The following is a 17,642-nucleotide window of genomic DNA, read 5'->3' on the forward strand; positions in this document are numbered from 1 at the left end:
TTATAGGACAATAACATTTATTTAGAGCATGAGGGATTCCACATTATACAAACCCTTAAATTTATTTTTGTTTCACTGGTCCATTTCTACAACAAATACATCAGATCTACTATATAATAAAATTATTTACACTTCCAAACAAGATTGGGTTTGTTTATAACCCTCTTACTGCTATTCACATACAGTACTTAAACAACAGCACAATACATTATTTTAATACCTAAAAATGACAACCCTGTATTCTAATTTGTTTATGAAAAGTGGAAACAAATAAATTTACAGTTGTCTTCCCCTCCCCTTCCATTTCTTACAAACACGTTAACCTAATGTGCTAACCCTGGACTTCACTTTGTAAATCCAGAGGGTTTTAAAAGAACCCATTTTTAATATCTATTTATCGTTTTTTTTTAGAAAAAATCATTTATTGGGAACAGAATAATATTAAAATGACTTACTGTACAGAATTTTATTTAAAAAAGAAAAATCACAGCTCAAAATTGCTATTGATAAATTCACACTCATTTACAAGTTTCATGTTTCCATGCAGTAATTTACTTGGATTTTCTTCTTTTTGACTGCATTGCACTGGCACTCGTTTCTGAAATTAAGAGAAGAAAAAAAGCATGGATACTAAGTTGGTAATCCATTCATGAGAGCTGCACAGATTGCCCTCTTATGTTCCTAAAATCACACCAGAGTGGAAACAGCAACCGACTTCTCACAACACAACACCAAAGGGACCCTTCATCCTGATCACAGCCATCAGCAGCCACACAATAACGAAAAGTCCCCACTAGCTTCTGTTACAAACACGCAGATGCAATTTCAGAGTTCTGTGAGTATGAAGTCTTAACGTAATGGCCTTAAAAGTAGATGTTCTGTATTTTAAACTGTTCTTTAACTTTAGTTCCCCACATGCCACAACTTGCTCAGACATAACGTGGAAGTAAGTCTCCCTGAAACATCCTGTGCAGCTTTGGACACAAAGTGCATAAATTATATCCAAGCACAGAAGTTGGAGATGGTGTTGTTTGAAAACTTAGAAAAATGTTTTGGACTCTGCCACAAAAAATCTAGTTGTTTGACTCCTTGGAAAGTCAGATCATTAGTAAACAAGTGTCTTCGGTGTACATGATTCACAAAAAATAGCTTATGCAGAAGATACAAAATATTATTTAGTACTTCAGCAAAACAACTAGAAGCACTTGCAGAAGCTACAGTGAAACCAGATGACATTTTCAGTGCACTTACCAAGGCACTACGTTTCCATTTCAAAACAGAAAAAAAGAGAGAATTGAGAATTTGCATCTTTAGATTTTTTTTTTAATGTGATTTTAAATGTTGGCAATGAATCTTTGGCTCTTCACAATATTTTTTGATAGCTAGTAGAGCTGTGTGTATTTCAGAGTTAAAAGGGAAAAAAATCCCAGAACTTCTAAAATTAGAAGAGCAATGATACAACTCCATTGCTATTACATGCTGCATTAAAAATAAATAAATAGATAAACTTTTCAAAATGTAACAACCCCAAAGCTACAGTAAACACTGAAACAGCCCTTGCTGGAAAGGTACTCTAATGACTAAAAATACCAGTACAGTACCAGTTTTCAGAAGTGAAACATCTTAACAGGCATGACTTACAGTTACTGGAGTTCCCTTTGAGCAGTAACACTACCTTTAAGTAGCTTGCTCACCTGCAGCATTAGCTCTAGTCATCCCCATTGCTGCCCAAGTCTGTGCTTGACAGAATAAATGGGTCAGCTCTCAGCAGCCTTCAGAGGCTGTGCAGCCGTGCAGTCCTGAAGCCCCCGCTCCTTTGTAAGCACCACCAGCCATCCCTCATCTGCTTATGCCCCAAACCTGCACCCTGATGCAGGTAACGATGAGGGCTGATTTTCTGTTTGCCCTATTCTTTTACAGCTATCCTTCTGTTCCTTCCCTCATGATACTTTCCAAGGGTTAGACATACATGAACTGGTCAAAATCTGATTTTCTCTCCCTGCTATACCTAAGTTTTTTTCTAAAGGCCATTTTTATAATCAGTCTCTATTTCAAAAGGTATTTTCTCCCAACCCTGCATTCTCTTTAACACAAATTAGCAAGTTTGTCAGGACATAGATAATATAACCATAGACATCTAGAAGGAGGCCAGGATCATACAAAATATACATTTTCTTAAGCTATGTTTCACTAATAAATACAAAGAACAGAGTAGGCACAAGTGGCAAACCTCTTTACGCTTCTCACGTTACACCTCACTAAGTCTTCATGCTGAACTCTTCCACAGAAGTGTTCGGGTTTACTTATTTTGTCTACAGCTTTGAAGTAGGCAGTTGCTTGCACAGAGATAAGGTAATCAAAGCCCAGGGTACTACATGATAAACTGAACCTATGCTTTCAAGCAAAACCCTTAAGACACCACAGCAGTTTCAGATACATGTTTTAAAAACAATTATTTTAGTTACAGAGGTAAACAAGTAATTCAGTACAAAACCCCTAAGTCAGTTCTGCTATTATTTAAATTTAATATACTTTTACGTTCCCACATTTTCAGAATTTGACATGCCACTGGTTGTCATCTTTAGGTTTATTCATTACAGTACGTGGGGCAGGTCACACGTTTCAGATAGCCTCAGACTCACGAAGCATCACTGAATCCATTTTACATTTGCTTCACATTTTTCAAACTTTTTTTTCACAATCATGAAATATAATTTATTTTTACAATACAGACTGATTCTTCTGCATTCTGCACAATCCTGCCACAAGAAGTAAGCAGCACTAAAATTTAATTAAATTCAGCAGCCATAAAACTGCAGAACATATAGGGCTCTTCATATAATCTTTGAGAGTCATTAGACAATTACGTATAGCTGGAAATCTCTCAAACTCTTATAAATGCAAATGCTCTTACCAGCAAACTTTAGCATCTTTAATACGGAAAATGGTTGCTGAATTCAACTTGACTTTTATAATAATTTTATATTAATACCTCTTAGTTCTGTATGTTATCTTTAAAATATAGGTTTCCTCTTGGTGGTCTCTCTACCCTCTTGCACAACTTTCGTCCATCAGAATTTTTCTGACCCTTAAACATAAGGAGCTGACACAGTTAGCTTCAGAAATGCAAAATGGCACCATGGACCATGCATTCTGGTAACAAACGTGTCAATCACACAAATGCTGCATACTTTGTTAAAGATTGTAACCCGTATAGAAGTAAGGCACGTCAGCATCTGCCAATGCCATGGGTTAGTATCTTGAACTTTACGATTTCATGTGTTTGTGGAAAAAACAACTGAGGAGCTGTGCACAAGCACACAGCGCTCCTTGATGGTTGCAGGCTGCCACCCAGGCAGCATTCTGAGTGTGCCTGAGCACGAGCATTTGGCTTGCAAAAGCTGACCATGCATTTGGGAAGACTTAAGCATTTTTCTCATGTCTTTCAGACTTGATGAAAAAAATAAAAAAACGCTTTTAAACCCGAGTACAGTCCTTTTAACAACATCTGCCAAGAGAATTCAGCTAGGCAAGCTTGCTGAATACTACGTTGATTAGTACTGCAGAAAACAAGTTCCACAAATTTAACAATAGGAAATCCATACAAGATTTACTGCCAGTACAGATTTTGGTAAACACTTTTAACCCAACCTGTGTCTAAAATCATTGAAACTAGAGTTAAAAGCACACAACATTTACAAACTGTAAACCATAGTTATGACCCAGTTACTGAAAGGATTATATTCTGGGAAGTATTTTACTTCCTGCCCTCTCCACAGAAATGATGGCTGTGCATTTTACCTTTTGCAGTGCTGGATGCAGATGCTGGTCTGGAGGACCTCTTGCGCTGTCCATTCTCTACAGTTTCCTGTGAAGCGGCAGAATCCTCTGTTCTTGAATTTCTTCTACTTGGAGTTTTAGACTTTTCACAATTCTCTTTTGTCTCATTACTAATAAAGTGGGACAAAATATTTCTGATGAAGTGTAAGAAGGATTATGTTTTTCTATGCAACTCAGACAAGCTGAAGGATGGACCGACACAGGTACCAGTTCCGGACTATTAGCACTGAAGATATGAAATGCTAGAGATACCAGAAGTTTTATCAGATGAAGAATGACCTGAGTAAGCCAGAGTATAGTCCATTTCTATTAAAAATTATCAGAGGATACAGAATTGAGAAGTCCTCAAAGAGAATATTTTCAACATTAGAAGACCAAGAAATTAGATGCATTATAAATTGTCTGCTCTGTTTTCCACAGGTGCCACCATTACTGAAGTCTAGGAAAAGCAAACAAGTTACATTAGAGACTGCTATGATATGGGAATACAGAATTGAAATTGCAGATGAACATAAGGAGGAATTATGAACGCTTAAGCAAGTATGCCAGCTCTTGTTTTGACTACAGAGACTCAGTTAACTGATCTATATGATTTCTTCACACAATAAAAAGCTTATGGTTTACTTAAAACTTTCTTCAAGCTTTACAGCGAACTTCTGTTATAAAAAAAAATAGTTTTAGGTAGTGTGGAAATTAGGTTTCTTGTCACCAATACAATAAATGGAGTGTTACATGTTGTAATCAAACTCCTCTTATTTTGTTACTATTAGCCCTGTAAACTCACCCTGAGGTTTGGGGGTTTTCTATTTAATGCGCTTATGCCAGACAAACTGATGACTAAGTAGTTTCTGAACATGAAGCTAAACTTATCTCCTGTGAATTCAAAGATAAGTAATCAAATAAAATATTCCACTGAAAATGGAAAAGGAAAAAGAAAACTCATTCTATGACCTTTGTCTGAAACCTGCAAGATTTCATTAAAGGATGCCTTAATCAGAGAACTGATGGGAAAACACACAAAGCAGACCTGTGCATTAGAGATTCTACTACAGTGTCAGTATTTGAGAGGAAGTCCTGCTTTAAGAGAAAAGAAACTACTACAAATACTTGCAGTTTTAAGAAACAGTTATCTGAAATAAAACACACTTTGTCAATAATAAGGAAAGATAGTCACGCATTCTCAAAAGCAAGGGAACACAGAGTAAAGCAGAATATGGAAGCACATTAATTGTCTCAGACACAAAACAAATACTGAAATCAATTTCCCCAGTAGTCAGTACTATGGGTAGTCTATAAACTGAACCAACCAGGTGACAAACTGGTCTTCCAGTAAGTAACCTGGACAGCAGAAACAACAGACACCTACTTCAGAGGAGATCTGGAGGACTGAATAAGCAAACGGGCATCATCAGCTAAAGTTCAATTATTAGGGATAATTGTTGAAGAGTTAAAATGAGTGTCCTTAAGTTTGGATTGTTTCATAGGGACCAATAGAACTCTACTTTGATTTTATAGAAAGAACTGAAGTTGGCCCAAGTAAAAATATTTCTGGTGTTTTGTATGCTACAAGATTGCTCTGAGGTTTGTATTGTTCACCATTTCACCCTGGGAACTTAAAGCTGACTGCTGTGAATATCAGACATCACTACATTTTTAGTTTGCCTGAAAACGTTCCTTTTTTTCCAGTCTTGCTCAGAAAGACACCAATCCAAAAAAAAATCCAAACAGAAAGGTACTTGATTTGATGTGCTCAATGACACTTCATTTGGACAATCCCCTCATCTGTCAAGAGTCTCACCTTCAGCTTTTTAAAAGAATTCTACCCTAAATAAAACTTGTCAGAATTTTAGTTCATCTTTGATACAACTACAGAAAGATCCCAACCCATCTGAAGGTAAATATATTTACATATTCAATTCAGAGTCTTTCCTGATCTGAGAAAGTAAATTGCATTACCTCCTTTCCAAAAGAAGACACTGCCTTATTTCCTGATGAACCAATCAAGTAAATTAATCCATTTACCCTGACTTATGGGATCATTTCAGTCTGATAAAGGTACCATCAAAAACATGGCCAGTTGTGCCAGCAGTTATCAAACACCTTACAAAGGTCTGTCTAGTTGCCTAGAGTGAGTGTAAGAGCTTGGTAGTTTTAGAACAGAATAACAGACATATAACAGAAATAGATTTTGAAAACAGTATTTTCTTCAGACAGAACACAGCCATTTGAAATTTATTCTTTTAATCAGTGAATTTCTTGAAAAGGACAAGATGAAGATTCTACCACGCTTTCCTACCGGGTTTCAACAAAGTGTCAAAAATCAAACACAGAGGAACTCCGGAGAAAACGATAACTAAAGCACATATAAATTATAAGAAGAAGAAAAAATAAAAAATAAAATAATAAAAAAAACTTTGGAAAGACCTACTTTCAGAAAACAAAAATTTACATGACAGCTACTCTGAAGGCTTTTGGGATTGCACTTTAGATTTGTTTTCAGAAAATATCAAATGCCAGAACCATAAAGACCCTTCCAGGATGTGAAACACTCAGGTCTGAAAGGATATAAGGAAATACTGCTCAAATCATGAAGACAGATTTGGGAAAAAGTTACCTTACATTCTGTATTTCAGTAACATTTTGAAACAGTCATCTAGCCCAATTCTTCAGCATGAAAGAAAGGGTATGGCCAAGAAAGTGACAAGACAACATAGAAGAATTTTTTAAGTTGTGCAATTGAAGCAAAGAGAAAAGGACTTCCTTGCATGAAAGCTGTATCTATTCTGAATCTATATAAACTATCTCCTTACCTTTGACCAGCAACTACGGGAGCATTTGTTTCAAGTTCTACAAGAGAAAAAGATAATTTTTAGGTCTGCTGTAGAATTACATACTTGCTGACAAGGCATGACTATATCACAGTTGTCTCATTATGTGTTAACATCTGATGAATAAGCTTCCCTCATCTACTGTTACTCTCAAAGCAAATCAAACTCACATATCAAATGAAGTGCGACATCAGGCAGTGCTCTCTCTGATTTTGGCCTGCATCAGCTATGACAAAGAAAAGTTAAAAGAAACCCTGCAGAAGGAAACTACAGAGAAACTTTTCAAGAAGGGCTACAGTCCTCTCCCTTTTAAAATTTCTATTTTAGTCAGTTTATTCCTTCTAGAGCTTCTACATGTAATCAGCTTTACACCTTAAAAATACTGATTGGAATCTATCATACGTGTAAAATTGTACTTTTAGTTATCCCCATATGTACCAGACACTTTGTTCAAATGGAGTACCTGTATCTAAACACAGTACCTGATGTGAGAAACTGCCACTGATTTAGGGATTATCATTGAAATGTAACATCTTAATGCACTGTTAGTTTATCATTTCACCTATACTGGACTTCATCTCACCCTTGAATACCCCACACTGTTCAGGACAGTCATGCAAAAAACTGTGGCTTTGCCTTTAGGAGCAATTTAGTACTCAAAGTTTGCTATAATGCACAGAAGGAACAAAACTGTAAAAAGAGTAAGAAGGCATAATGCTAGTCCTGTTATGATAAACAACTCCTTATGATTTGTGCTGTTGGAACATCAGACTCTTCATTGTAAGTGTATATATTACCATGTCCAAAAAACTGTCTCAGTGACAAAAGAAAAAACCAGACTAAGTAACATACAGGAAGAGTTATTTTTCTTCCTACCTAAAACTTGAACGGACAGAACACCCAATAACAAAAATCAGTAGCAGCAGTGCTTTTTTCTCTGAGCAGGAACTCCCTAATACAACTACATAAGCCCTAGTGCAGAGGACAGATGTAACCCTGACAGGGTGCACGAACATCTTTAAAATTAAGTTTTATGAAAGTAACGTAGTACAACTTTTACTTTCTTCAAGCTTAAATTCTCATCGTACTACATAAAGCAAATTGATGGAAGTGCCACTTCTCATCTTCACGTCCACATCTATCCACTTCCCTTACTCATCTCAGAAGCTGCTTTTTAAAAACACCACAGAATTGATGTGCATGATAATAGATGGCAACAACAGAAAGTCATCTGTCATGACTCAATCCTTGAAACACTGCAGAGAGTTCATTAAAAGCTTTGAACAGAGCGGGGGAAAAAAAAAGGATTAGAACTCCAAAAATTATGTTCCTACCATGGCTTTGGGAAATATTTTCAGAAGTGTCCCATATCAGAGAAAACTCCTATTTGCTCTTAAAAACTTCAAAACTCAAACACACCAAATGCATCATTACAAATCCAGTCCTCCATGCTTACAACTTGAACTTATAAAAACTGCTTTGGGGATTTTTTCTTTCATTTTATTCATTCCCCTACCTGAAGCTCCAGCAAGGCTTTGGAGATTTCTAAAGCACAACATATCTAACAGAAAAATAAACCCATCAACAACAATAATAATAAAAAACCACCACCAATCTACGAAGTATATTCATGATTGATAAAAATATTCATGATTTACCATTTTGAGGCAAAAACACAATGAGCTTAGTTCACCTAAATTCTGCTTTTCCAAAGTAAGATTTACCTGTTCTTTGAACAGTACTTTCTGATGTTGCAACTGAACCTTTTTTCTGCGTTAAATGTTGAGAGGATGCTAGAATAGAAGTGGAGGGAAAAAGCATTATTTTCAAAGAGAATCTCAATTTATTTTTTTTATCATGCAATTGGGCTGCTTTTGCAAAATTCTGAATCTTCCAATTTACTGCATTTTTACATTTATAGATGCAATTTTTTTAACCCATCCACTACTCCCTCCCACCCTAATACCTCTCCCTTTTAAAAAAGAAATAATGAAAACAAAACACACACACAAAAACCCTTTAGCAAAGCTACTGCAAGCAAGTTTTCCCAAACTAGAATAAGTGATGAAGTTAAGTATGAAATAAAGCGCATTTTTAAAGGTAATGTTCTTTTCACTAGACAAAGAAACTAAAGAAAGACCTAGAAACTAAATAGTTTTCTCTCTCTCTCAGCTTAATGCTCATTTCAAAAGAAAAATAGCATCTTTGTTAATCTGAATTCATACCCTCCCTCACTCAAACTGCAAAAGAGCAAAACGTGCTTCAGAGGCTCCCATGATGAGCTCTGTCAATAAGATAAAGTGACTTTTAATGTGTTTTTTTTTTTTTTTCCTTAGGTTGCCAAGTTAAAAATAAGATTAAAAAACAATTCCTGTTAGACAAATGCCTTTCAGTTTTCCCTTAGGTGTGATAATGAACTTAATGAAGAGCATGGAGATGTAAAGTTAAAGGTTCCCATTTAAATAAAGAATATTAACTTCCATTTGTAAAAACACAGGTACATTCAGATGCTTACATCGTTGTCCTTCACTAGTTGATACCACCTCCCAAATCTAGAGAGAATGTACACACCGTTACTTTGCAATCAGAATATTCCAGACTGGAAACACAGATTGCTTCACACTTAAGAATAACTGTATCCATACTCTTGATGTTGAAGCTAGATACATTTCCTGATTTTTTTCTTACACACTAAGTTGAGCAGCAGCAAGAGCATTTGAGAAGTGCTATCGCTGCTTGCTGTTTTAAGACTGCTTTACAGTTTTATGTCGTGATTCTCCTGTCAACGACTTTTTCTCCTAACAAAAGAGGACTCTTTCTGTGAAACTCAAAGTAAACATTTAATAACAACATCTAATAGCATACAGCTAAGATGTATGTATCCACATCTAAGACATCTATCCGCAAGGAAATGGAAATTCACACTCAAGCTGAAGCTCTCAATTCTACTGATTTAGGTGGATTTTATCTTCTATGATTTTATCTTCTCAAAGATAAAATTCATGCCAAAATTCAAGATATGAAGCACAATGGATATTCAAATAGCTTGATTCAATAGTGATGGCTTATTTCCATACCATTTTCAAAAGATTAAAACCAGCCTCAATAAATAGCAGCGATGTCATAAATAAAGTTTGCCAGATGCTTGAATTAAAGCCGTAAGGAAACAGGTCAGGTATGAGGATATTTTATGTCACTGGATGCGACTTACTCATAATTCCATTTTCAACTGTCTCTCTGAAATTAACATTTTAATTTCTTCCCTTGACATAAGGTGTGGGACTTTTTTTTTGTTTTCCCTGGAGTAGCTCAGCTATTTCCCTAGAAGGTTAAGGTCCCCACACTGGGAAGTAGAATTATTAAAATTAACACACAGTATCACAATTAAGTCAATGTATTTAAATATTACATTTATAAAAGCTCTCTGGGAAGGCTAGAGCAGAAAAAGCCATCTACCAGTTTAAAAGATGCCTTAAGCATTGCTTCTGTCATTGCCGATACATCCAGTTTTGCCTCCCCACTTCTAAAAGTTATATGAAGTCACTCTTCTGTTATTGCATCATACGTTCACATCAAACACCACATCTAAGCAGTAAATGAAAATTAAGATAAAACATCTGAAATGCAAATCTTGTTGAAATACAAGCCTGTGTATTGCTCAGATATTAAGAACAAAAAGCAGTGGTCTGCTTATAGCATCTGTATTATTGCATTCACGGAAAAAGGCACGCAAGAAAGTTACGAAAGCAATCTGTCGTCTTCCATTTAAGCAGGTCAACAGTGAACTTACCTGTATTTTGCAGCAGTTCCTGATGTGATCCTGTTTTCTCCTCCACCAAACCAACCCCAGTTTGCTCAGCTGGTAAGCTGCTGTGGTTGCTACCATTAGTGCATGGTGTTGCAGGTGCAAGCTCTGGGACTACTGGAGTGGTTACAGCTGACAGTGCACTTGTAGGAGTGCTTGTTGATAAGCTTGGAGACACAGAAGCAGAAACAGCAGCAGCAGTGCTAACACTCACATTGCCAGGCCCAGAAGTGCTCTGTTTTGTAAGACTGGGTGCTGGAGGTGTCACAGTTTTATTGTCTAGTTCTGCTGGTGATTGTTCTGTTGCCAAACTGTTTGGGACTGACATTTCTGGTCCCTGACCTTCTGCTTCTCCATCCAAAGCATACTGCTCTTCCCCCTTCTCGAGGGAGCCCGTGACTTTCTTACATGCTTTTGTAAGTAAGAGTTGACCAATCTTGTCTACTTTTCCCTTTCCCTTACTTGATGAAACAGGACTTCGTCTGTTCCCAGATCCTGGACTGCTGGTAAGAAGAGGTGAAACAACAGGTCCAGACTGTGTCACTGTAACAGAGCACTGGTCACTCGATCCATTGCTTTGAGAAGCTGCCTCCTCGAGGCTGAAGTCCTTCGCTGGCTGGGCAGGAAGATGTGAAGAAACACTTGAAGTCGTGGTAGCAGGAGAAGGCAGCTGCACAGGAGGTGCCAAGGGATTTAGAACCAGGGGCCTGCTCGTGGGAATACTAGGAGCAGGGCTGCTAGAGGACGTGCTAGGAGGTGCAGGGGCAGAGGAGAACTTTATATTCTGTGGTATATGTAAGGGACCCACAACAGCGACTGACTGAGGCATTAGGCTAGAGTTAGATGTCATCGGTGCTGCGGGAATCGTGCTTGGCTGAGACCCTTTCATAACCTGAATTATTGATGATGAGTTTATAAAAACAGGTGTAATGAACTGTGGCCGGGCGTTAGACTGAGCTGCTGACTGTCCCTCAGAAACCATAACTTTGCTGCCTACATTAGGCATTGTGACAACAGTAGACACCAACGCAGGTTGCAAGTGAGATGGCAATTGTGCCGACGTATTAGCAGAAGATGTAATAGGGTTTGAAGTTACAAAAACTGTTATCTGGTTGGGTGGTAAAGGACCTGAAACAGAAGAAGAGCTGACAGGCCTTTGCATTACTGGAGGAATGCTCTGTGTAACATTTGAGTTTATTTCTCCCAGTTCCTGATGCCCTGGATTTGAACAGGACTCATTATTTTGAGGCAAGCTAAGTGAATTAGATGGCTCTTTGCTAGAGGATGTATCTTGCAGTGGAGGAATGACAGCTATCTTTTTTAGGTCCTCCACAGTGGTGACTATTGGTGCCATTTCAAGACCAGTCAGCCCAGGGGGCTTAATGGTTACATTAGGAGCTCCAGAATTATCAAGAAGTTGACTTAAAGAAGTGGGTGCTTCCTTCATAGCTGGAGATACCATGGGTTTACTCTCCTCCAGAACTGGAAGCTTACCTGTGTCTAAGGCCTGCCCATCTTTTTTTGACTGTTCCTCTGGAACCAATGTTTTTATTTCCGGAGTAGGGATAGCTTTTAGTTCAATATTGGGTTGGTCTTTGTTACCTTGGACACCTTGTGTGCTCTGGCACTCATTATCTTGAGGAACACTAAGGCTCTCTTTACTGTCTTCAGCAACAGTAGGTACAGAAACTGTGGGATTCTGATTATTTAGCATGTTATTATTTTGAAAACTTGTCACCGGTGTTGGCAAAGAAGTGGGACCGACCATCATATTTCTTTGCATATCTATGTTCTGCAAGAGAGATGGATTCTGCTGAGTATTCAATGATAATTTAGCTGCTTTTGAGTTTTGTCTGCCAGGGCTTGGTGTTGTTTTCCTACTGGATCCAGGACTGGACCTTCGACTACTGCTTGGACTTGCTCTCTTTGTTCCTCCAGTGTTGGTTTGTTTTCCTGAATTCATGACCACACCTTCCAATTTGTGTGACTGTGGAGCAGCAAAATTAGACTGATTGTTAATTGTGAGATTTGATGGGGCTTGTCCAATGGCCTTCAAAGTAGTTGGATTAAGACCTTGCTGATCAAATCCTCTGTTGAGATTAGGCCTGGGAGGTAAAGGAATATTTATCTGAGGAGGGAAAAGACCAGCTATAGAAGCATTGAGTCTCTCTGGAGACAGGCTTATTTCAGAGGGTTCTGTGCTAGGTGGACGGTTATTAGGAGTCTGAGGATAATATGGCCTTGGGCTAGCCCTGTTTGGGGTTTTAGGCCTTGAAGTTTGTGATGGGGTGGCAACATTTGGAAAATGGTGTGTGAGAGTGCCAGGCAGAGAATTAGACTGCTGTTGAGGACTTGCACCTTGGGCAGTTGAAAGTGTGGATGGTCCAGGTTTGGGTCCCGTCATCATTAACTGGTTCTGTGAAACTACTAAATGAGATGTCAAATTATTCTGAGCTCCCGATGCTGGGGGGACTTCAGTTCCACCTCCTTCTGGAATGGAAGGCACTGATGAAACCTCCCCTAGAGGTGAGCTGGAAGGATTCTGTACATTATCTTGATAAACCATTTTTCTTGCATTGTTTCCCAGAGAAGGATTGCCTGGCAAGGAAATTCTCTGTTTATCAGGAGATGGAGGCACTGATCCAGGACCTTGTAGATTAACCATTACTGGCATGTTACCACTCTGCTGCATTGGCATTCGTTGAGCATCTGGATTCAGAGGTCCTCGAGGTGGGTGAACTCCTTGTGGCACAGGAAGCCTGACTGATTTGGGATCCTGCTGCATCATAAGCATCATCATCATTTGCTGCTGTTGCTGCGGTGTTTGTGGTGGTGCCTGGGCTTGCTGTGGTGGTGGCTGTGGTGGCTGCTGCTGCTGCGGCTGTGGCTGCTGTGTATGTGGCATGAGTTGAGGTGGCATCTGCTGAAGTGGTCTTTGTTCCACTGGCTGAGAAGGATAACCTAAGAAGACATGGTGACATTCATCAAAACACAGAGACTGAAAACATTTTTACTTAATTTATGAATGACCTGCACAACACTGAATTGGAGAACTCCCAACTTTTACCAGCTACTAGCTATTACTCTGGATTCCTGCCACCTCAAATAGTCTCTACAACTGTCCCCAGGCTTGTTTTTACTTAAAAATGCAGAGTTGGACTTCCACAAATTAGTTATCCTTAAAGCAAACCTAAAAGTTTGACAGCCACTATGGAACATGAACTAGCAAGCTTGATACAGATCTGACTGCTCCTAGCATACAAAGTAGATTCTACAATGTATCACTGAGCCAAAAATAGTGCTAAAAATAACCCACGTGGCTTATAACATTAAATTCCTGAGGACTTTGGATGTAATCCTTCTTATGTATAAAGGGTAATTCCAACTGTAACCTTCATTTCTTAATTCTGAAAAATCACCTATTGGCTAATGCTCAGATTTTACAGCACCAGTTTGTACTACTGCTGGATGCACAGGAATCTTTATCAATTACGATACTGCTAAATAATTCTGCAGAGTTCATCATGATACCTGCAGAATGATACATGAGAACATGGCCATCTATTCATACTGAACTAATTCAAATAACACACTTAAACAATGGCATCATTTATTTACTAGGAGAAAAAAAAAAAAAGCAGCTTTGGACATGTGAGAATGCAAAAAAAAAAAAAAAAAAAAAGTACTGTCACAAAAATCAGTAAAAATATCTATTGTAGTTACAACATTCAAATAATCCACATAAAAATCCTACTACCTGGTGGCCTACTTGCAAAGTCTGAAAGTTTAGGGCCTGAGTTATCTACATTCATTCCTTGATCTCCAGACATTGATGACTGATCACTCTCCTCCAGACCACCTGGACGAGGTTCTGAAGAGCTGAAAGAAAAATAACTGCAATTTAGATACAGCCTTAACACCAGTGTTTGAATTCCGCTTTTACTATTGTCTCAGCACTTCTGAACAGATCTGCAAGCAACTCATGGAAATACATCAATGCTTCAGGTATAACATGCCCAACGTGAACACTTGTTTGAGGTCTGCTGACAATTGTTCCTGTGCCTTACATACTACTCAAGAAGCAGCAAGATGCCTGTTGCTCTATTCATCTAAGCATTTGACAGCAAGTTGAATATGAGCCAGCAGTGTGCCCTGGCAGCCAGGAGGGCCAACCATATCCTGGGGTACATCAAGCACGGCATCACTAGTCGGTCGAGGGAGGTGATTGTCCCGCTCTACTCTGCGCTGGTGCGGCCTTACCTCGAGCACTGTGTGCAGTGCTGGGCACCACAGTACAAACAGGACGTGAAACTGTTGGGGAGTGTCCAGAGGAGGGCCATGAAGATGGTGAAAGGCCTGGAGGGGAAGACGTATGAGGAGCGGCTGAGGGCACTGGGCCTGTTCAGCCTGGAGAAGAGGAGGCTGAGGGGAGGCCTCATCACAGCCTACAGCTTCCTCGCGAGGGCAAGTGGGGAGGCAGGTGACCTGTTCTCTGTAAGCACCAGGGATAGGACCCACGGGAATGGTGTTAAGCTGAGGCAGGGCAGGTTTAGGCTGGACATCAGGAAGAGGTTCTTCACCGAGAGGGTGGTCACACACTGGAACAGGCTCCCCAGGGAAGCGGTCACTGCACCAAGCCTGTCCGAATTTCAGAAGCGATTGGACTGTGCACTTAGGCACATGGTCTAAAATTCTGGGCAGACCTGTGTGGTGCCAGGAGTTGGACTCAATGATCCTTATGGGTCCCTTCCAACTCAGAATATTCTATGATTCTATTTGCTTCTTTCCTTAATTAAAAAACTCAAATTCAAGGTAGAAAAAAATAAAATAGGGAAGGGATACTCCAAATTATATATAAATAGGCTTCCCTCACATACTGCCATCACATCTCTATTAACAAATATAAGGAGTAGATGCACAGCGTTTTATTTCACTGGTATCACCACATACCCAGAGGTGACTAGCTCAGGGTGTTGGAGACCTCTATTAATGCCACAGCACAAATACATTGACATATCAGATGTTCAAGGTCAGCTGGCAGACATTTCTAAGATGCTGAGGCTCTAGAACTGATGCTCCAGGAGACTGCAGGAGCATTTAAAATTGTTGAGATTCAGTGCTCAATACTTCCAATCAGGACAGCTTTTGCAGACTTGGGAATAAACCACCTTTTTATAACTATCAATACATATGGTCAGAGAATGCAAGATAAAGAGGGATGAAGAGTAGAAGACCATAACTGCTTATCTGCTTCACGACTACACCAAGGCTGTAGGGAGATCTATGTGATAAAAGCTCAAAGTTAAAATTAAAGATACCAAAATAGGTCCACTGCCTACAAGGAGAGGCAGAATTATGCAGAAATGCCAAGGACAAAAGAAATTTTCAGCAAAACAAGAACTTGAAGTATTTAAAGGTGGAGAGATCTCTGCTATTTAAGTTTGCTTGACAGTGAAAGTTTCTGGCATCTGCACAGCTGATGGGGAGAAACCCAGGCCTGTCCTAATGTCCTATTAACTACCTAAAACACGTTTAAAGAGCAGAGTGTGACATGAAGGTCCCTGAACTTTCACAGGTCAAAAGAAGGGAAAACATAAATCAAGAGAGAAGAAAGCTAAGAAACAGAACAGCTCCAAGCATTACTACTGAGTAGGCAAGTATTGCCAAGGAAAGTATTTGGAGTTAAATCTTTTGTCTAATCCAGCACACCATTAAGTTTTATGATGCAGTTGTTACAGGCTTATCCGCCCCTGCTAATAAATGTGATGAAAACTGACAAACCCCAACCTCTTCCTTCAAAATGGCCACTTGGCATGAAACCCCAGAGTGTACACAGCCTCCGGCAAGCACTGCAGCAAGGGCACGAGCCCGGGGTGTCTGCTAATGCAGCCCACAAACACGCAGCCACATGTCCCAGCAGCATGTAGTGGACATGAGTGGGAAAAATTTCCGACAACAAGATCTCCCACAGCAGCTCAGCCTTTGCTGTAGGCCACGTGGTACAGGCAACACGAACTGCCTAAAACTGTGAATACCACCTTAAATTTGCAATTTTGCCACTAGTGATTCTTTAAAACGGGAGTGGGGAATAAAAACGCAACAGCTAAAGATTAGACAAAAAGCTGGTGTGCGAGCATTACCACGTAAACAGGTTTACCTAGAAAACAATCTTTGTGTAAAATCAATTCTTAAAAAACACCTCCTGCCTGATGGGTTCCACCAGGCGAGCTACAAACAAATCCTTGCAGAACAAACCTTGAGTTTTATTATACGGTAACAAAGAATAACAGTGACCGTGGGAACACCTGCTACTATAGTTACTGGAAAAATTCAATATAAATTGAATTTCAAATGGAGTTGAAATTCATTGAACACATTTAACAACCACCAGATATCTAAAAACCCATCAAATTCTAAACACAAATAACTAGCACGACAATAAGGCTGTGTGGGAGGGATAAACATTCCTTATTTGTTCTTCCCTCTTACTGCTCTCGGCGTAAGAAGGCACCAGCTGCACAGCACGGATTATCAGTTTCCTAAGCGCACCCCCAGCTCTACCAGCCGCACTGCCAACCACAGCGTTCAGATGTAAAATCCCAGTCGGAGTGGAAGAGAACTCCAGAAGAGAGAAAGCAAACCAACAAAAACCAGGGCTGCAGATGGTGAAATAAGCCACGCAAAAATAAAGCTACAGAGAAGAGGTGGGCAGGACCAGCCCTGCCGACGTGGTGCAGTGCCAGGCACCACCCGTCCTGGTGCCAGCGGCAGCAGCGTTTTACCACGCACCTTACTTCCACCAGCACATGTGGCCAAGGGCTGCCAACAGGGCAACGTGCTTGTGCTGATGTTTAATACCATTAACAACACGTTTTTCTCCACCATCACCTTTCATCTAGCATCTTTTTCCTTGTTTTCCATCCTGTTACCTATGTTTTTCCACAAACAGACAGAATCACTTTTAAACCACCTATTTATTCAAAATGTCTCGGTTTTTATTCCAGTGTTTGAATTGCTCAGTTAGGCAAATCCTGAAAGCTATTTTTAGATTCAGTTGAATAAAGTTTTTCAATAGTACACTTACCCCATTTAACAATCCCATGCGGCCCAGCCTACAAACTGTTTTATTAATGGTACTGCTGCATTATTACAACTCCACAACAATTTCT

The 17,642-nt window shown here is 39.3% G+C and overlaps 1 protein-coding gene across 4 annotated transcripts in view; it reads right to left on the minus strand.

Moving 5' to 3' along the window:
- NCOA6 (nuclear receptor coactivator 6) overlaps nt 1-17,642 on the minus strand; it is a 42,184-nt gene continuing 24,542 nt past the window's right edge. For 3 of the 4 annotated variants that reach the window (XM_084296615.1, XM_084296613.1, XM_084296616.1), the window contains 6 exons: nt 14,231-14,352; nt 10,459-13,434; nt 8,393-8,461; nt 6,651-6,687; nt 3,802-3,950; nt 1-598 (listed from right to left, as the gene is read on the minus strand). In XM_084296615.1, coding sequence (XP_084152741.1) covers nt 552-598; nt 3,802-3,950; nt 6,651-6,687; nt 8,393-8,461; nt 10,459-13,434; nt 14,231-14,352 — 3,400 coding nt within the window. In that variant the 3' untranslated portion in view covers nt 1-551. Of the gene's footprint in view, nt 599-3,801; nt 4,280-6,650; nt 6,688-8,392; nt 8,462-10,458; nt 13,435-14,230; nt 14,353-17,642 lie in introns of those variants that run through there. The other variant, XM_084296614.1, reaches the window with a different exon arrangement.

The sequence above is a fragment of the Netta rufina genome (genome assembly GCF_964035555.1).
Source record: "Netta rufina genome assembly, chromosome: 16".
Classification (NCBI taxonomy): Eukaryota; Metazoa; Chordata; class Aves; order Anseriformes; family Anatidae; genus Netta; species Netta rufina.